This window comes from Nicotiana tabacum, chromosome 23, assembly GCF_000715075.1.
Source record: "Nicotiana tabacum cultivar K326 chromosome 23, ASM71507v2, whole genome shotgun sequence".
Classification (NCBI taxonomy): Eukaryota; Viridiplantae; Streptophyta; class Magnoliopsida; order Solanales; family Solanaceae; genus Nicotiana; species Nicotiana tabacum.
In genome coordinates, this window is record NC_134102.1 from 115,034,141 (window position 1) to 115,055,862 (window position 21,722).

Genomic DNA, 21,722 nt, shown 5'->3' on the forward strand with positions numbered 1-21,722 from the left:
GTACTTACTGTAATAAATATGAGGTTCTTTACACTGAAATTCTTCAACTTTTCCGATACAAAAGTAAATAAACTACTATTGTCTATGTCCCAATTTATGTGACTCTTTTCTTTTCTATTTGTCCTAGAAAATAATACCTATTTATATTTAAAAATAAATTAGTTTTAAACCATTCATTTTATCCTTAATAAGAAATTTCATAATCATACAAATTTCTATAGCTTGTTTTATATCACAAGTTTCAATTTTTTTTTTCTTTCTTTCCTTTTTAATACCACGCCGAATCAAATAACATCACACAAATTGGGGTGGAGTAGTTCTTTGTTTATCAATTTTTAGGTCTCAAAGATCGGACCAAGATAGAATTCAAATGAAAAACCTAACATGAATGAGCGCCAATGGACATTTTAGAGAAAAAGGTTACGTAAACACTAAGTATTAGGTTTAGCAGATTGGCTACCAACCAAGCTCTAGCCAGAAGCAGCTTTACTTGTGAGACTCTTTTATTAGATTTATCTGGAAAACTCACGTACAAAGTTGTGTGAAATATAATAAAGGCATCAACGCATTTATAAATCAAGGTCACGTCTCATTTCTATAAGGGAAATATATTTGTGTCCCGACGTGAACAAGTATTCTACTCTAAAAATGACTGTTCAAAGACACAAGATCTGTATGAACTTTTGCACAAATATTCCTATGGCATTACATATAAAAAGAAAAAAGAAAGAAAGAAATATACAGGGAAAAAGAAGAATAAAAATAAAGAAATGTTAAGAATTGGGCAATAAAGATGATATGGTAATCATAATGGTGATGATTTTGATGGCGGTTGGATTCGCTTTGGGTCTTCGGTTCCCCTCTTGTATTTTGTCAGAATCAGTGCAGCCTTTCTTGTCTTTTTTTTTTTCCCTCTTTGTTTGTGTCTTCAATTCTTTTTCCTTTTCTATTCTTCCTCAATTCTTCTTTTCTTCTTTACCAACATGGGTTGTTGAACAGTTAGTTCAGTTAGTCCTTACCTTTGGCCAGTCATTCAGTAAGAAAAGATAAGAAAAGGTAAAAATTAAAATCCCAAACAGTTGTCCCGTTTGGCCACTTTTTGAAAAACAACTTCAGCAAGGCTTGAATTAGTACTAACGTGATAATAAAGATTTTTGTCCCCTTAGAATTTTCTGCTTCATCTTCTCTTAGCTTCTTCGGTTCATTTGCTTTCTTTCTCGCTATATATATTTCTCCTACTCATGATGATCCGTGTTTTCAGGATCAGGCCAGAATGAGGAGTATTTCAACCAATCTGCTTCTTGCGGATTTGTTAGGGATGACTCCTGCAAAAAAAAAAAAAAAAAAAAAATTACATAAACAATCGTCTGGATTTATAGTTTACTTTTATTAGCTGGTCGACATAGTTTACACGCTGATTTTATGTATTATACATACCTTATACATTAATTATAAATATATTACGCCTTTGTCGATTTTTATTTAAGTATCCGGTGGACAGCTATTTAGGCTAATTCTTAATGAAAGAAAAAGTGACATCCAGAAATAAGGGTTAAAGCTGTTGTAAAATTTGGAATTGCATTTGTACAGGAAACACCTCAAGAATCTTTTTCTGCCCTTTCTGCCAAAATGTGTCTCTCTATATATTCTGAGAAGGCACTGACTGACACAGACACTCATGCACACATGCATAACTACATATACATAAAAGTCTTTGTTGTCACTATCTTGCTTTTCCTCTACGCTTTGCTTTACCCAACTAGGAACAACTGCTAATGCAGGAAAATCATATTTTTCTTCTTTGTGTTTTTTTTCCCAAGAGAAAATCATTGTAAGCGAATTGGCCCCAGTAGTACTATCCTATTTCATCTTAAAGCATGCATCTTTGCGAAAAGATCATACACCATCTATTTTTCTCTTCTTTTCTTCCCCCAACTTCTTTGTTATTCAAAAGTTGTGGAAATTAAGGAAGGCTTTTGTCGTAAATTCCACAATTAACAGCTTGAGAATTTATATTTATATCTGGTCAGGAAGCAGGTTCATGCAATGTTAGAGAATATCAAAATCCAAAATTCAAGGTTAATTGAATTTTGACCAAGACAAACTAAATCATTGAAAAAGAAACGTCTCAACTCTCAAGTTTGAGAACCCAAAGAAAAGCAAAAGAGGAAGGAACTACGTTTATCCTAACATAGAATTCGTTTGATTGTCCAACATATAGAGCACCGAATGGGGAAAGAAAAAGACGAGTAAAAGAAGGAAGACCGAAAGATACAAAACATAAAGACAAGCTACTACTCTTATGAATTTATTGGAGAGAAGAAAAAGGTACTACTAAGAGGGAATATGTGAGGAGTTTAAAGAGGTGGAAGGGAAATGGGGATAGGAGAGAGGAACAAACACTCTTTTCTTTCCCCTAACTTTCTTGTTAAAAGAAAAGAAGAAAAAACGGTTTTGATCATAGTTACCTTTTGACTGCAGAATCCCATGCATGCAAGAGCCAATTGAATATTTGTTGTCTTATTCACATTTTATATTATTTATGATGGACGCAAATTGATTAATAGATCTTCAAAATTGAGAATAGGTTAAAATTTGCAAGGTCTAGAGTTTGATATGATGCTTGGATATAAAAAATTTAAAAAACAAGAAAATGGAAAAGAATAAAGAGATAGAGAAAGAGAAAAATAAAACTCACAGGATATATGTCTTTCTTATCCTTCCCAACCGTACTATCTTAATTTCTTCCTTTTCTCATGTATAGTTGTTACTTGTTAGCAATATGACACGAAAGAATGATACGGCAAAAGTTGGTGACTATATATTGTGTACCTCTTTGATATCAGTTGAAGTGCACCCCATTATTAGTTCTTCCAATCCAGACGCAGACCTTCCTCCTAGTTTATGATGTTGCTGTTGTTGCTGCCGAAATATACACTAATTAGAACAAAACCTGAACATAATCATATGTGTGGTCATGGATTGTCTGCAATAAACATGGATATGTAAAACCCCTATAGGGAATATATAATTTCTGTTTCCTACTTTTTTCTGACATGTAAACCATCAGCTCTTTTTTTTTTTTTTTTTTTTTAACTCCCTTTACCCTATGAAACTTTTTATTTTCGAGATTAAATTTTTTTAATTTTGGTCCTACATTTGAACATAGAATTTTTAATTTTTTGAAATAAAATTTATATATTTGAAAATTATATAAAAAGTACTATAAGTCACAATAATTAATAATTTAAAATAATTAAAAATCATATAAAAATATTACGGAAAAAAAATAATTCGATTGAGTCTAGAAATTCGAACACTTTTACATAAATTGGGGCGGAGGGAGCAATATAATATAGTTCATTAGTAAAGGAAAAAAAAAATATTTGTGTTGCTGAGTTACCTGAAAATTATAATTCGTGGGAACATGGAAGGAATCGTGGTCAAGAATAACGGAAGTGTGATGTAGAGGAGGAGGTGGAGCTATAATCGCTGAAATTGGAGGTGATGGCCTGCTAATGTTGAATGCTGTAGTTGTTGCAATCTGATTCTGATGTTGGTGTTGGTGAGAAGATTCATGTGTCACGTGATGCGGATGTTGCCTCTGGGACTCAGGCTCTTCGCACGTGCCTACTGCCTGGTCATCTCTCCTTGCCATTGAAGTCTCTGCATCCATAATCCCTGCCTGCAAAAAATGTTAACTAATTTGGCTAGCACCAAGTATTTTTTATGTATATATTCTCTTTTAAAAGATTCATAGGAGTAGTCTCTTTTTTTTTTGGGTCTTCTAGTAAATTTCATACTTCAATTAAAAAAATAGCAGTTTGATGTACAAAGTATGACGCATTCATGCAAGAACTAGGGAAAGACCGCACCGTAAAAAGGTATGAAGTAAGCAGCTTACCGTAAAATTTAAGTATCATTTCATACTTTAATGTACTTCTTTTATAATAAAGTAATTTAACATAATAAAAATCATTTGATGATTGTTGTTATCAAGCAAGTCTGGCATAGTTTTCATCATGCTGAGTCTTTAAGCAATGTGCTTGTGAAAACTGATTAATGTCATGGATGAACTTGGATTTTGGTGAAGCTAATTAATCTTAGGACCAAACACTAGCAATGCCTTAAGTATCTCACGGCGAAAATGAAATGATAAATCAGAGATGGGAAAAAAAAAATTAGAAAGGTAGAAACGAGAAAAAGGAAATAAAAGTTACAATAATGCTATACATCCACAAGAATATCAATCTTTGGTTCAATATGCAAAAAAGCAGATAGATTTAAATTTTTCTCTTTTCATTTTATTACTTAGTCTTAAAGAATATTTATAGGTCACGGATTCGAGCCGTGAAAAAAGTCACTAATACTTGCATTAGTATAGACCGTCTACATCACACCCCATGAGTTGGATGTGACCCCTTTCTGCAGGATACTTTGTGCATCAAACTGTCCTTTTTTTTTAGTTTCAAAGATTTTATATGATTATGAAGAAAACAAGCGCTAGAGAAGGATTATAATAAATAAATAAATAAAAAGGAGCAGAATAATACCTCATCAAAATTTCTTCTAAATGGGAGAAAGCTAAAATGGTCAGCTTTCAATCGTTGAATGTTTACAGTATTGTAATTACTGGACATGGCAGCACCAACAGCAGCAGAAAGTTCATCCCTATGACTATGAGAAATTGGATTAACAGTATTAATCTCCTTAGAAGAAGAACAACTCCCACTGCCACTATGATCCCCAGTGTTAATACTCCTCTCATTATTAGACCAACTAGTAGTATTACATTGCCTTGGCTGAGTCTGATAAAATATCTTTGACACCACAAGTTCTCCTTCTCTTTCTTCTTCATTCTGTCCTAAATGATACTGATGCATTACCCAATTTGTCTTTTCAGGTTTTCTGTTCTTCCCAAAGTTTGTGTAAAGCACTAGGATTTTCTTGCACCCTTTTTGCTTGCCGTTTACCATCACTGGCCTAGTTTTGCCTGTCTTGTGCCACCGCGTTTCGCCGCCTTGTAAGTCGCATTCTGTTTGGATTTTCCTTCTTTTTCTTGTCCCAGTTGTGTAAGCTTTTGATGGTCTGTGGAAGAAATGTCTACTCAATCCATCCCTTGTAACACCTACTCATGCAAATTCAAAGTTAGGTTTACTTAGGTGCAACAAATTAAACTTAAAGAGTTTGATCTCTTCAAGGTAAGTGAGAAAAACATGCAAGTAATTAAAGAGAATAATATAAACAAAGCCTAGCCAGCTAAAATCTATTCAATGTTTTCTTCTGCCTTAGAAGAAAAGAAAGCAACATAGTAAAACCTACTACTCCTTGTGTCCAATTTATGTGGCACAATCCAGATTTCGAGAATCAAATTTCTCAATTTTGACTGTGAAGTCGCACATAGAATCTTTAAACTTTTTGAAATAAAAATTGTATATTTGAAAACCACTTAAAAAGTATTATAATTCACAACAATCAAAAATTTAAAATATTTAAAAGACATAAACAAATTATGGTAAAACTAACTTGTTTGACTCTCGAAATTAGGATACAACCACATAAATTGGGAGAGAAGTTAATTCTGGTACAAGTAATTGCATGCCCATCTTTCTACCTGGAAGCCTCTCAGGATGAGTGTAGCAAATCCCATCTTCACCTTCAATTGTAGGGATGAACTCATCAATCAAAGGGTGGGATTTTGATTCTTTTTTAGACACTACTTTTGCTTCAAGATGTTCTATCAATTCTTGATCTGTTGGATCAAACTTCACTCCTGCTGGTAAACCTACCCAATCCTGAACAAATTAAGTTCCATTAAATACATCACACTAGCTCAACAAAAATTCTCTACCCAAAAAAAAAAAAAAAAAAAAAAAATTTGCAAGAAAGAAAACTGAAATCACACATATGGTTTTTTTTATTTTTTTTGTAAACAGAACATTTTTTCTAAAATCTATCTGATGTATAGAGCCAAGAATATAGAGTAATTATGAAATGTAAAATTCCGTACTGGCTTTCCTTCGAGCTTTTGTCCACAACCAGGACACTGTTTCGATCCACACAATTGATGTTCCTCAAGTTTTGCATCAATGAGATCACAACTGCTAATGGAGCCCAATTGATGACTGCTACTGCTCTTATTCATAGCTTCCACCTTCTTTATTCCCTTTGTAAAGTTGACAAATTCTTTTTACAACTATCAACTTAAATTAAAATTCCATATATATAATCCTCCCTCAGGATTTCTTTGATATTACTACACCTTTGATATCAACCAAAACCCTTTGTCAAGCTTTATTCTATCAGCTGCTCCTGTGGAATAAAATCCATAACAAAAAAAAACTAATAAGTGCCATTCTGAAACTCTAAAATGAAATCCATAATCCATATCCCAAGAATCATAAAAACTCAAGAAAAAATGCATAATTTAAAGATGATAGGCAAATGAATATCTGAAACAAAGAATTAGAAATACGAAAAACAAGTCAAGCCAAGACACATACCCTAAAAAGAAGCCAACAGGAAGATTATAGGAGAAGGGCAAGAGGGAGAGAAAGATGATGAATAAGGAAAGAAAAGAGAGGAGAAAGACATGGAACAAAAAGGAAGAGAAGTGTTATGTTTTGGGTGTGTGTGGGGGGGGGGGGGGAGGGGGGAGCAAAACACCAAAATTCCGTCTAACTTTAACTGAAGACAGCAGCAGGGATAAAGGAAAAGGTGCGCGCCCTCATACCTATCTATCCCTATATATTTACTACCCTTTTCGTTCCTATATTATTTTCATATTACTATTCGTTTCAAAAAGAATACTTATTAAATTTATATATTTTGTAATAACTTAACTTGAATTTTGCTTTAATTAGAGAAAGTTTTTAAAGTCACACAAAGGTTATGACATATTTATACTACAAATTTTTTTAATTTATAATAAAAAAATATATATGTATGTTCAAGATAAATATTCAAAAGTTTTCATTTCTTTGTTAAACTCTATTTTGACTCAAACTATATATGTCATACAAATGGAAACGACTTACCTTTAACTTCCTTTGCTAAATTAAGGAGAGCATGAAGAGGTACGGTTTCTCTGTGTATAGTTCTCTGTGTGTGTGAGAGAGAGAGGAGAAGGGAAGAAGTCGTAGAAAGAAATGTGGCCAGTTGGTTTTTTTCCTTTCTTTCTTTCTTTGTAAAGCTCTCTAAGGCTTCCACATCTTTGTTTTCAGACCTCTCTCTTGACTCTAAAGCAAAAGCTACGGAACTGCCATCTCAAAAGCACGGCAACCCCCCTCTCCCCGCCCCCCCCCCCCAAAAAAAAAAACCGTACTCCTAGCATAATAGTAATAATATTAAACTCTACATAAAGCATATTTGCATTAACATATGTTTTTATAAAATATACTAACTGAAAAGTTTGTATGAATTTCGATAAAGAAAAATACGGTCCAAGAATTATCAAGATATTGTTCCCTTTTGGATTCTTTACTGAGGAATAAGTTTATTACTAATTTTCTCAACTTCCGCCTACAATTCGCTCACAAAATACTACTAGTACTAGTACTACGTGATGTATTTATATTCTTGAATTTTGACAGAGAGGATCCAAGAGAACGAGGGAAAACGAGCTGCTTTTTTCTTCTTTTAATAAATTGATAAAACAGAAAACTATTCGAGGAGAATAGGTGATAATTTAAAAATATAAATAAAATGATATATATAGTAATAATTCTTTTGGAATAGATGTCGATGAGACATAGAGAAAAAGATCGGGCATTGGGGGGTATATAAAAAGATCGCTTGACATGCAAGGCAACTTAGCAGTACACTAGGTGGACCACCTCCATATTAATTAAATCATATTTTATGTATAGATGTATATACAGTTATACATGTTTGTCGAAATACACACAAAATTATATAATATACATACCATTGTAAATAGACAAAAATTGAGAAACTAAAGAAACACCCAAATAAAATTAGCTCATTATTTAAAAAAATAACTGAGAAACCAAATAATTAGTATACTAGTATAATTTATAGGAGAAGGCCATTCTGATTTCTCCATGAGTTGTTTCACCTATTCTGTTCCCTTCCTCTTCGAATTACATAATTAGTATAATTCCATATACTTTTGCACATGAGGATTTGAACCCTTCGATAAGCTTGAATATAGGGAGGAGAATCAAATGGTGAATAGTATAAGCTAATTATTTGAGCATAAAGCTCGAACCTTTAAAAAAAAAAATGTATATGATTCCCCCCCCCCCCCCCCTTTTATTATGAAGTAGTATGTACTCGAAAAAATGGGATCAAACTAATTTCATTGCAATGAACTCCATATGTAAGACCTTATGTATATATTACTAGAATGTTTTCCGTAAACTCTTCTTTATTCTTTGGACATAGTAAAAAGATGAATGATGAGAGGCTAACGAATATTATCTTTATAAAACAGATGCATCTGTATGATTTATTTTCTTTAAGTAATATTTTTCTGTTTGAGGCAAAAAAGAAAGTAAAGGAATTATCTAATGGTACTACTGAAAAGGAAAAGAACGAAAAATATCGAGGAGGGGAAAACAGTTGGTGAATTGAATTGAGAATTTTAGGTTATTTCTGTTCTTGGATCAAATCAAATTGCTAAAAATCCATTCAATTTTTGTACTACCGAATTTCCCATCATGATTGATTAAATTCCTCCTTTTTTTTCCTCAAAGGAATGAAGAAATTAAGAATAACTTAAATAAAAAATAAAATAAAAAAGACATCATTTTGCATGCATGCAAGATCCGATAAAGGGCCGCACCCCAAAAGATGTGATACAGACAGACTATCCTAATACAAGCATTATTGGCTACTTCTTGGTTCGAACACGTAACCTATAGGTCACACGAAGATAACTTTACTGCCCTCAGGCCCCATTATTAAAAATAAAATAATTATAACACATATTCTTCTGTTCAGTTGGTCTTTGATTCAGCACATATTCCACAATCATCTTGGCATTCCGTGCTTGCCTGCATACTTTCTGGTCTACTATACAAGGAACATATATTATACATTGAGAGAATCCCTCCTTTTGCCTCATTTTTTAAGGCCAGATATAGACCCTCAAATTTATCACGACTTTGCATTTTGACACTAGTCTTTGCATGGTTCCTATTGAACCCCCCATGTTATTTAAATTGTACTCCTAAGTCCTACCTATTAAATTGAACATCTCATGATTTATAAATTTCAATATGAAAAAAAACACATAAATATATTTTCATGCTAGTATTGGTTTTAGGTATGGCGTGGGGTGTCTCGCTCGTTATTTAACGAGAAAAATTACGCTTGTACCTTTTTTGTTAAGAGGTATGAGTGTTTAGTTGATTACATTAACTAGCCGCAGTAGATATCTTTGATGGTTAAAAAATGAAATCAGCGTAGGGTCCGTGGATCATTTTGACAAAAAAGAAAGTTTAAGATGTGGATTCGGGGTAGAGTCGAATCCATTTGAATTTTATAGGTTTAGATCGCAATTCGATCACATTTTATCTAATTTAATGTGTTTAAAATTTATTATTTGTATATATTTAATAATCGTTTAGATAAAATACAAGGTATGAGCGAAATCTATGAATATAGATGAACCCGTAGCCTCTATACTGAATACACCCCTAGAAGGGGAGGGAGGGGGCGAATAATAGAATGATTTCAAGGTAGAAGACAAACGAACAACTAGCTAGGCCAGAAAAGGAACAAATTTATTTCTCATGAAAGAGAGGAAAAGGAAATTAAAGTTTTTTCTTTCTTGAGTTTATTGAGAACTACGTTTTGGTTGTGGTGGTGGTGGGGGGATGTGCTATAGGTAGCACATGTTTTCTGCCATGGGAGATGTAAATGTGTCATTCTCTAATCCTTTGCCTATGAATAGGCATGCTAAAACCATCATCATCGAGCCAAAAGTTCATGTCTAAACTGGCCACTACACTCAACTTGTTTCTTCAATTACCTTCCAACTACTTCTCAACTTGTAAACTAGCATTTGAAGTTTAGTTTTGAGCTTATATCGAATGCATAACTCGTATTAGTTACTAGTTACTGAATCACAATTAAATATATATGATAAATGTTTACTACAAATATAAAGTCTAAAAAGAATTATTGAATTTGCCGAACCCATAGTACTTAATACTCTAGCTCTCGCTACACATGGAACACTCATGGTTTCTTCTATTTCTTTTATTTCTTGCTTTTTATTCCCTATATATGTTGTTTCTTCTTTCCCAAATCTTTTCTAACTCAATCTCGACCAAATATCAAATCACTGGTGTCTTTTATTGAAATCTCTTTAATTCTCTACTAGGCTTTAATGTTTCCATTTTGCAGCTTAGATGTTTACTATGCTTGTCTGCAGTGTGTCTTCATAAATATGAATAATAAAAGAAGATTTATGATTTAAAAAATTAGGAGCAATACCAACAGTTTCTTACAACAAGATGGATAAGTAGAGCAAAGCCTAGTTCGTCGATTTGGGAAATTATTCACTTCAACTTTTTTCGACTGATTTGTGAATATAATCAGTGGTGTAATCGGAGGGGGAAAAATTCACTTCAACTTTATCATTAATGGTAGACAGACCTTTTAATTTCTACGACTGTGGAGAAAGCAAAAGTTGAGGCTTAAAACAGGAGTGCGCTATTGAATATAGCTCAAAAATGCTTTAAAAAACCATGAAAGAATGATGAGAAAATAACAAAAATGGTCCCTTATGTATGAGGATAGGTTCAAAGTTGTCCTTTAAGTATGCTCGGAACAGTTTTTGGTCCTTTAAATATGTAAAAACTTAACACTTATGGTCTTCATAAAAACAAATTACAATGACGAGAACGGTAAGAAAAAAGAGATTTAGAGGAACTCATATGTAGGGGTATAATGTTTTTTTTGTAGTTTTTACTATTTTTGGTATATATCTAGAGTCAAGTGCAGCCTTTAATTTGAGGTATAATTTCTGCAATTTTTAGTATTTATTTTTTTGGTCTCTAATGCAGTTTTTTTATTGCACTTTTTTTGGATTTGATAGACATTTCCTAGTGTTTAAGGTTAAAAAATTTTAATCATAGTTTCCATCAGATCTACAGACGGAGCTCGTTAAGTTTTTTATGGAGACCAAAAGTATTAAGCAATACTATTCAAATCATACGTAAGGGACTATTTTGAACTTGCCCTCAAATATAAGGGACTATATTTGTCATATTCTCAAAGAATGATCATGGAATAAACAAACAGTTACTATATAATTTAAGCAACAAAGTATAAAGAGTGCGAAAAACCAATAACATTAGAGAAACCAATACGTTAGAGAAAGGAAAAACAAGAGACAAAATATGGAAGATTGAGAAATGACCAACCTATGTCCTTCTTGTCCACGAAAAAAAAAAGGACAAATAAAGGGTGAAACTGGGTAGCGTAGAAGTTAGGAATTATATATTTGCTACAAAAGGGAGAGTCATATGAGGTGGGTATGACTATCAAAAATCCTAACTGTAAATTTTTCGCTATAGAGGTTTAGAAAAGGTGGTACGTGTGTGTGGAGTTAGGTCCATCAAATAATGGCCTTCGCTTTTTGCTCACTCCACCTTTTAGTTTAGCTTTGACTTGATTTAACCAAACAACATTATTCACTTCATCTACTCTAATTGCATGATTATTTCTTCAGTTTTGACCAAAAAAATTAGATTGTTCGGTTTAATGATCAAGATAGATGGCCAGTTATTGTAGCTTTTTGAGGTTTTATATTGAAGATAAAGCACGCCAACGAGTCTTTTTTCAGTTCGGAACGGAAAGAAAAAAGAAGTATGCATGTAAACAAATAAACATAGAGTGGCACAACTTTAATCATCTTCTTGATATGTTATAATTACTATGAAAGATATGCTCTCAATGGCAAACAGCTTTTTTTCTTCTTTTTGTTCTTTTGTTATTGCGGTAATGTTTGGGTCACTCCAACTAATAAGGAGAAAAAGTTAAACAAAAATCTCCCCCTGTCCCATATTTTTTGAAACATTTGTTTTTTCACAATTTCAAGAAAAATAAAAGATTTTAATGTGTTCTTATAATTGTACAAGGTATTACACTTAGAGAAACACAAAGCGTTCATATGTTGTAAACAAACCCATACTTAAAGAGTGTTGTTAGGAACAAATTTAATCATTAAAAAAGATAGAAAAAATCTATTTGCACACTATTTACATCAAATTATACTAATTGAATAAGCTTAAATTAGTCTATTTTTTCCTTTGCTCATTTGTGTTAAGATCAACGTTAATGATGAGAACTGTCTTTTTCTAGAAGTGTTTTGGTTGACTTAAAAATTTAAACAGTTTCGACTTGGCGTTCAATTTCAGATAGTTCTACTTTTTTCTAAAATTGTTGATTTTAGAAAGAGCTAAATTGTTTCTTTATTTCTCTCCCTCCTTTTTTCGGTTTCAGTTTTAATTTTAGTATTGAATTATATGCTAATTTAATTAGTATTTGAATTAGTTGAGCACATAATTCAATTATGTATGCAAATTTATTTAGTATTTAAATTAGTTGAGCACACAATTCAATTATGTTAAAATTTCATATTTTGAAGGGAAAAAAAAAGAAGTTAAACTCCAAGCGTATGATTTTAAAATTTCATATATGAATTTTCATGTGTGTTTTGAAGTATTTTATTGTTGGAATTCAAGTGTGTTGTTCTATAATTTGTAGATTGTAGTGTTAATGATGATTTTTGGAGATTTTATTGTGATAAAAATCAAATCCGCCATTGAAGGACCTTGAAGCTTGAAACTCATAAATTGGGTTTGTAGTTATTTTGATATGATTCTGAATAGGGTATGAACTCTCAATTAGCACCTCTACATATCAACAACGAGTCCGGTCATCAAGGTGAGAATAACAACATGGCGCTCGGTAACATAGGGCCACCCGCTGATGTCGTTGGAATTCAGACCGCATATCCGATTGATGTAAATTTGCATGTGGCCATTGAATCAAACTTGTCTACCGACCCTGAAAATAGCATCTGCGGTGGAACCCGAGCGGCATCTCGAAACACACAAAACGTTGAAGAAGACGGGATTAGCCTACGCATGATCTTCAAAATGCTGCAAGCTCAACATATGGCGATAGCTCATTTGCAGAGCCAAACCCAAGCATCGAGCAGGGTTGAACCTGTTCCGCCCCCAGAAATTACTTGCAGAACGGAACCGGCCGTGATAAGATCGAATGAACGAGAGTCGGGGACTAATCCCGAAATTATAAAAATGCTCGAGGAGCTGACAAAGCGGGTAGAATCATGGGAAAAGAAGATCGAAGCAAACGCTAAAAAGGTCGAAACATATAATTCTAGGGTAGATCAAATCCTAGGAGCACCCCCGATATTGAAGGGACTGGATTCCACGAAGTTCGTGTAAAAAATTTTTCCTCCAAGCGCGGCCCCAAAATCGATCCCCAAGAAATTTTGTATGCCCAAAATACCTAAGTACAACGGAACGACCAATCTAAACGAGCATGTGACCTCTTATACATGTGCCATCAAAGGAAACGGCTTGGAAGACGAAGAAATCGAATCTGTTTTGCTGAAAACATTTGGGGAGACCCTGTCGAAGGGAGCCATGATATGGTATCATAACTTACCTCCTAATTCTATTGACTCATTTGCTATGCTTGCAGACTCTTTCGTAAAAGCACACGCCGGTGCCATCAAGGACGAAACTAAATTTGTATCGTATTTTAGGACTTGTTGGTATATTTGGTTGGGGTCCCGGGGACCTTGATTTTGTTTCGGGTGTTATCGGATCATTTTGGGCAACTTTGAATGCTAGTTTTCTGATGTCTGGTATTGTTCTTCGCGTTCGCGAGGTGCCTCTCATGTTCACGATGAAAGATTTGGCTTCTGGGAATTTGTTCTTCGCATTCGCGAAGAGCCTCTCGCGTTCGCAAAGAAAGAATTCCTAATGTTTATCACCCGACTTCGGAAGCTTATATCTTACAATCTATAAAGAATTTGGAGATGATTCAAAAATAAAAGTTGTAGCTCTTTGTGTCTAATTTTCAGAGATTTAAACTTTTTGGCATTGGAGTTGTGTAAAAAAATATTATGGTGGATATATTATAGGCTGTCTAAGAAGAGTTTGGAATCGCGAAGAAGAAATTTCTGCTAAATAGATTTGAATTTGGAAGCTTATATCTTGAAATCTATAAGGAATTGGGGGATGAGCAAAACATGAAAGTTGTAGCCCTTGATGTCTAGTTTTCAAAATGTTAAGCAATTTGTCATTTGGAGTTTTATACAATACGTTATGACCATTATACTAGAGGCTATCTGGGGAGAGTTTGAAAATGGTTGTTGAAGAATTTGTTCATCGCGAACGTAAGGGGAGGGTCGCGAACGCGAAGAACAAACCCCTGGGCAGCAGAATAAAGTCAAAAAATGAGACTTCGTCTCATTCTTCCATTTTTGGACGAAGAAAGCTCGAGTGAGACAATTTTTTGAGAGTTTTTCAAGGAAAATATTGGGGTAAGCATTCCTAATTCGATTTTGGCAAAATACATGAACCTATTGTTGTTTTTATCATGAAATTAGTAAAGTGGGTTGAAAATGGTGAAAATGTTCTATACCTTAAATTGAGGATTTGGAAGTCGATTCGTTATCAGAATTTGATAAAATTGATATGGTTGAAATCGTATCGGAATGTGTGTTCGAATTTCGTGAAAATTTTGTCGAGTTTCGAGAGGCGGGCCCCGTGTTGAATTTTTAGAATAAAATTTTAAGTTGACGTTTTATTGTCCGAAATTATTTCCGATGAATTTTAATGAAGTTATATAATTTATTTGGCAAGATTTGAACCTCTCGGAGGTCATTTCACGCAAGAAGGATATTTTGGAATATCGGCCTAATATCTTACCTAACCTTGAGTGGGGGAATTACCCCTTAGGTATTGAGTCTTATATGAAAATGAGTGATTGAAAGCCGTGTATGCAATGTGACGAGTATATACTTGGTTCATATGTGCAAATTATATCGGTTAAAATTCGTAGACACTCTTATGTATTAAATTGAAAAATTGTTGAAACTTAGTAAATCCTTGATTTGTCATGCCTCATTCCTTGTTTGTCGAGTTTGTATTTTATATGATAATCTGGGGGTGATTTTCACTTGAATTTTTATGTGAATTCTGTATGTTTGTTGATTTGATATTCTTGGAATTAATTTCATTATGGATTTTTCATCTGTAAATAATTATTAAATAAGTTAAAATTGAGGTGTTAATATATTTATCAAAATTTGGATTTAAGAAGGCGTTGTCCTATGTTGAGTTACTTTTCCATCTTTGTTGTTGTTTTTGAGGTGTTATATATGTTGTGTGGAGCCTTGGGCTATTTGTTATGAAATATTGATTTTGTTGTATCTTTGAAATTTGTTGTGACCATTGGGCAATTTTTGATATGAATTGATTGTGTTGTGTTATCGTTATAATATTCTATGTGAATTGTTGTGTGATTTGAGTTATTATTATGAGGATATAATGGTGGCATTCCACTGTTAATATTGTATGGGTATAAGGGTGGCATTTCACTGTGGTTATGTGTATTGAGATATTGTCTGAGCGGAGCGATAAGGGTGGCTATTATACGGAGCGATAAGGGTGGCTATTATACGGAGAGATAAGGGTGGCTATAGGAGCGATAAAGGTGGCTATAGATATTGTTAGGGTGGAGGGATAAGGGAGGCTATTACAAGAGTGATAAGGGTGGCTATATGAGAGATAAAGGTGATTATTGTCAGGGATGATATGTGATGATGTGGGGTTATTGTGTTGGTAATTTTTATGTGATGATGTGGGGTTATTGCGTTGGTAATTTTCATGTGATGTTGTGATTTTCCTTGTGTTTATTCTTATATCTTGTGCAACTTGTCTAGTTATTTCGGTAAACTTGATAATAGTCTGATCTATATTGAAATCGTTAGCCTGTGACTTTTGCCGGGCATATTATGTTATATGGGATCGGGTTGCATGCCGCAACAAGTATAATTAATGTTATATAGGATAGGATTGCATGCCGCAACAGATATGAAAAATGGACACGAGGTGCCGGAAAAAATATGATGGTTTTTATTATTGGCACGTGAGTTGTCCGTACGGTTTTGATAAAAATATGGGCACGAGGTGCCGTGGAAATATGAAAGTGGGCTGGGACTCGTATTTTAAAAATATAAAAGTGGACTGAGACCCGTGGTTTATGATTATGAAATGAGGTGTCACAGAGTGACTTTTATTTGAAAGAATTTATATTCGAAAGATATTTATTTGAAAGAAGTGTATTCGAAAGATATGTATTTGAAAGAAGTATATTCGAAAGATATTTATTTGATAGAATTATATTTGAACGACATTTATTTGAAAGAAGTATATTCGAAAGATATTTATTTGAAACAATTTTATGTTCGAATGATATTTATTTGAAAGAAATATATTCGGAAGGTATTTATTCGAAAGAATTATATGTGAAAGATTTATATTTGAAGGACATGTTTAATTGGTTGTACTTGTGTTCCTTATTTGTTTAAGTAATAATTATGGTGTTCTTGTTGGCTTGTTGTTTATATCACTGATTGATTTTTGTTTCTATCACTGCTAGTTCTTTTCCAGTACTATTGTATACTGCTATATTGCACATGTTATTTGACTAGTGAGTGTCTTCACTGTACCTCGTCACTACTCCACCGAGGTTAGTCTTGATACTTACTGGGTACCGACTGTGGTGTACTCATACTACACCTCTGTACATTTTTGTGCAGAGCCAAGTATTGGAGATATTGGACTCGAGTAGAGTTAGTGTGTTGATCGCAAGGATTCAAGGTAGAGCTGCTTGGTCGTCACAGTCCCTTGGAGTCTTTTCATTTTATTGTACTGTCAACACTTATTCAAACAGTATTATATATTCGATACTTAAGATCATTGCATGTATTCAGTTAGAGTTCGTGACCCAGTATTACCAGTCTTGGGAGGTTGTTATATTTGTTTCCGCTTTTGGTTTCGACACTTGTATTAAATTATATGTTTAAAAAAAAAATGGCTCGAAATGTAATTGTAATCAGCTTACCCAGCCTTAGAGACTAAGTGCCATTATGATGCCTGTGGTGGGATTTTGGGTCGTGACAAGTTGGTATCAGAGCTCTAGGTTCATAGGTTCTAAGAGTCACGAACGAGTCCATTAGAGTCTTGTGGATCGGTACAGAGACGTCTGTACTTATCTTTGAGAGGCTACAGAACTGTTAGAAAATTTCCACTTCTTTCATTCCCGTCATGCGGAATTTGTTGAATTTGGAATTTGAGCCTTTGTATCTCTATTCTCTCACAGATGGTGAGGACACGTGCTACCAGGTCAGCTGAGCAAACACCCGCACATTCTGCTAGGGCCGCAAGAGGCCGGGGCCGAATTAGAGGCCGAGGAAGGGCACGTGCCGTAGCTAGAATACCTGTTAGAGCAGCAGTTCAGGAGCCACCAGTAGCTCCAGTTGGGGGACATGTACCAGAAGTACCTGTTCTTACCCCCGGACTTCAGGAGACTTTAGCACAGTTCCTAAACATGTTTGGTACATTAACCCAGGTGGGATTGATCTCTGTTCCACCAAATATTTCACAGATTGGGGGAGACGTTCAGACTCCTACCGCCCGTACTCCAGAACAGTAAGTTCACGTTGGTCAGGTTTCGGGTATAATACCGGTACATCATGTTATTTCGGTTCAGCCTGAGGTCAGGCCAGAGGCATCAGAAGAAGAACAAAAGAGACGAGAGAGATTTAAGAGGTATAGTCCACCTACCTTCAGTGGCACATCTACTGAGGTTGCCCAGGGATTTCTAGTAAAGTATCGCTGTATTCTCCATACTATGGGTATTGTGGAAGTGAGCGGAGTTGCCTTTACTACATTTCAGCTGTTAGGAGCAGCATATCGATGGTGGCAAGCTTATGAAGAGGGCAGACCAACCGATGCAACACCACCAACTTGGGCTCAATTTTCAGAAATATTTTTGAAAAAGTTTGTTCCCTAGACTCTCCGGGAAACATGGCGCACAAAGTTTGAACGGTTGCGTCAGGGCACCTTGACGGTGTCAAAATATGCTATCAGGTTTAATGAGTTAGCCTGTCACGCACCTATCTTGGTTCTTACAGTTAAAACGTGTTCGAAGTGAGGAAAATGAGTCTAAAGAGGCCAAAAGGTCTCGGAACTCTGGAGGATTTAATGGATTCTACTATGCAGCTATGACTCATCATGGCGGAGGCTCGGGCTGTCGGTCAGCCCAGTCCGCAATTCAGAGTACTCGTAGTGCTCCAGTTAATACTTTTAGTAAACCACCAGCACGGGGCTCTTATAGTGGTTATTCCAGTTATCCGACACACACTCAGTACGAGCAGCCGCGACCTCAGAGGGGTTGTTATGAGTGTGATGATACCAGACACATCATGAGAGATTGTCCCAGACTTGGGAGAGGCGAATTACATCAAAACACTCAAGCTACAGGCTTTATTCCAGTTAATACTCCACGTGCACAAGCGGGTAGTGGGCTCCTAAGAGGGAGAGGCCCGGCCCGTTGATATAATTGCTATGAATTGGCTGAGGCCAATATGCCAGATGGTGTCGTTACAGGTATGATTTAATTTATAATAGAGGAACACTATTCTTATTTTGGTTCGACCCCGATTATCGAGGTGAAAGCTCCTTTCATGCTCCTTATATGGTGAGTATGTGAATTTATACTCCACTCCCGTGTTTATCCCTGTTGGGAGAGTTAATGGTATTAGCCCATGTCTATCATTTTTGTTTTGTACACTATTGTGGGCTATGAATCCAAAAGTGACTTTCGATTACTCACTACAGTAGGTTTTGATGTAATTTCGGGATAATTGAATACAATTTTATGAATTATATGCCCTACCGGTATGGGGTTCATTATGTGACGTGAAGTATTTTCACGAAATTTATTAAAAAGAAGAAAGAAAAGAAATGAAAAATCTTAGTGGCACAATGTGCAAAGTACTTGTGATTCAAAGTTGAGGATCCGGTTTAATGTGATTTAATATGTTTATCCCGGGCTACGTGCCGCGGTGGAAGTTATATCTTTTTTTTAGTTGTGCATGTTTAGTCTTTAAGAGTTTTCTTTTTTGGCAATCCACTAGGCAAATACCTAGGGCTATATTTTATATATAAAAAAGGAAAAATAAGAAAACGGAGTAATGTAGTGTCTTACAATATGTTGAGCCATAACCTATGTGAATTACATAGTCCCTAGTACCAAAGATGAGCACTGGATGCTCAACTATGGTAGTAAATTTTGAACTAGTTAAGAAATGAGAATGCAATCTTCTTATGTAGTAATAATCAGAATTATAAACTAGCCCTATGAATGCAGCGATAAAATCAATTGTCCTTAGTGCGCAGCTATGCGCGTGTGCAGTCTTCCTTGCCTAGTGTAAGCATATTGTTGCTCCTGTAGTATCCAGCCTTGTATTGATGAGCTCAAGATTCCCCGCTTAGCAAGTCCTCCCTGCTGCATAGAATTAATACAAAACCATAGTAGCAATTCTGGCACCTTGTAGACACACGTACATAAAGATTTTTGTCTGATCCTTCTTGTACGTGTAACAGTTGTCCTCCTAATTACATATCTGATCCCTGCTCTTAAACTTGATGTCCCTGCATAAACACAACAGTATGAAGTCCCCAAGTGCAGATTTAATTGGTATTTCTCCCCTGATACATCCATTGTGCCTGTATTCTTCATTGCTTTTATTGTACAACCACTGTGCACATTGTCGAGCATGCAGTGTTTTGTGTGGGGATCGTTGTGAAAACTCCAGTAGCAACTTGATGAGATCTTTGTGTGGCACCATTCTTTGGATGTATTATGAACAAAGTGCATTGGGCAATGATTTCCCAATACCTTCATTGTTCCCATTTTCAGATGCCAAAATAATGAACATGTCACGCACAAAAACGAAATGGGCAGTCTTCGCTTGTTGTTCCTTATTTGGACCTTCACATGAAAGGTACTGATGCTTAGTTTAGGAAATAAGACTATAGGGTAGTAATTATTGATGGCAACCCTTCGATGACTGAAGGTCCAAACAGAAACTGCACTCCCTAGAATACTGGAGACTATCCATGCTTCCATGCTTATGCTCACCAGTGACATCCCTTCCCGGGAATGAGCACATAGTGCTAATACCACCCATATAAGTTTACTCACATGATGAGGCATAATTACAATAACGTTTCCTGCAAAAAAAAAAAAAACAGAGTTAGTCAAAAACCCGTGTACTATGAACTCCTCCCTAAGGACTTGATCACATCACTCCCTATGATCTCCTTTCCTCCTACTGGTTTCCTTCTTCATCACCCTTAATTATTGGCAACCTTCACCCTCAAATATGGACATTGTGATTTATCAGAATTCACAATCTTTCGACCATGTAAATCAAGCTGTGCAAATCCATGAGCTTTAATATCCCCATTGTCTAGAGCATAGTTAGCTAGATGATCTGCTAAGCTATTGTCCTCCCTCAAGATATGGGAAATAGTAACATTACACCCTTCAATAAGATTTTCAATCCCTTCCACATATTCAGTAACATTCAAGGGGGCACCCAATTTCCTTCTAACACTTTTTTCATGAGCATGGAATCTGTTTGTAGCAAAACTTGTGTGAATCGATGGTCCACACAATATCTAAATGCCTCCATATTGCTAGAGCTTCTGCCTCATTGTTTGTTGCTGGTGGAACCTCCCTTCCTAGTGCATAAATTACATCCCCTTCCTCATCTCCCAATACAAAACCTATAGAACTTCTTCCAGGATTTCCCCTGCTCGCCCCATCTGTATTGACCTTGATCTATCCTTTACTAGGAAACTCCCAGATCACTCTTGTCACCTTCAAAGCTGGAGTATATTGCTCCAGTTTTTGTATTACGTCAGGCCATTTGTGAGGCACGTTTTGCATATTAGGCTTCCTTCATTTGACAAGATATTGTAAGGTAGTAGAGACTTGATATAAAACTTTGTTGATTGTCACTACCTCTCCATGCTTATAACCATTCCTTCTCTTCCAGAGCTCCCAAATGATGATCGCTAGTAGTGCTTGTATAATAGGTTGCAGTCGTGGTATTACTTTTGTAGTCCAGCATTTTACAATTGCTTGGTGTAAAGTCAGCCCCTCCATGGCAAAACCTGCATTTGTTAGAAAATATGTCCATACTCTTTTTGCTGCGAAGGATATAAAAAACACATGTAACAATGTTTCTTCATCCGGTTGGGCACAACACCAGTATCTAGATGGCACACAGTATCCCAATCTCCTTATGAAATCATCTAGAGTGAGCTTTGATTTCCAGACTTTCCAAAGGAAGAAAGAGATTTTAAATGGCAAACCTTTCACTCACATCTTGTTGTATGCTAACCCAGGTTCTTTTCTCCTTCTCAAATATTCCCATACAGTCTTGACACTAAAGTTACCTTTCGTTTCCAATATCCAGTATGGTTTATCCAAGACCTTATGACTAAATTGGGCTTTAATATTCTCCAATATATGAGTTGCATAATCCTATGGCAATGACTCCAATAACCTATCGACATTCCATGATCCTGCCTCGACTATATCATACATATTATTAATGGATTCATCTA

At 35.1% G+C, this 21,722-nt stretch overlaps 1 protein-coding gene across 3 annotated transcripts; it reads right to left on the reverse strand.

Moving 5' to 3' along the window:
• Nucleotides 1-568: 568 nt before the first annotated feature.
• On the reverse strand, nucleotides 569-6,634 carry LOC107793223 (NAC domain-containing protein 75). Of its 3 annotated transcripts, XM_016615527.2 has the most exons (7): nucleotides 6,504-6,634; nucleotides 6,011-6,312; nucleotides 5,615-5,795; nucleotides 4,554-5,128; nucleotides 3,404-3,685; nucleotides 2,833-2,922; nucleotides 569-1,325 (listed from the first exon to the last, which is right to left on the reverse strand). In XM_016615527.2, the coding sequence occupies exons 2-7, from the start codon at nucleotides 6,143-6,145 to the stop codon at nucleotides 1,236-1,238; spliced, it is 1,353 nt and encodes a 450-aa protein (XP_016471013.1). In that variant the 5' UTR covers nucleotides 6,146-6,312; nucleotides 6,504-6,634; the 3' UTR covers nucleotides 569-1,235. The 3 variants fall into 3 exon arrangements, with proteins under 3 accessions (XP_016471013.1, XP_075102820.1, XP_016471015.1); XM_075246719.1 differs by lacking the exon at nucleotides 6,504-6,634 and having other exon boundaries at nucleotides 6,011-6,478; XM_016615529.2 differs by lacking the exons at nucleotides 569-1,325; nucleotides 6,504-6,634 and having other exon boundaries at nucleotides 2,832-2,953; nucleotides 6,011-6,478.
• Between the last annotated feature and the right edge of the window lie 15,088 nt (nucleotides 6,635-21,722).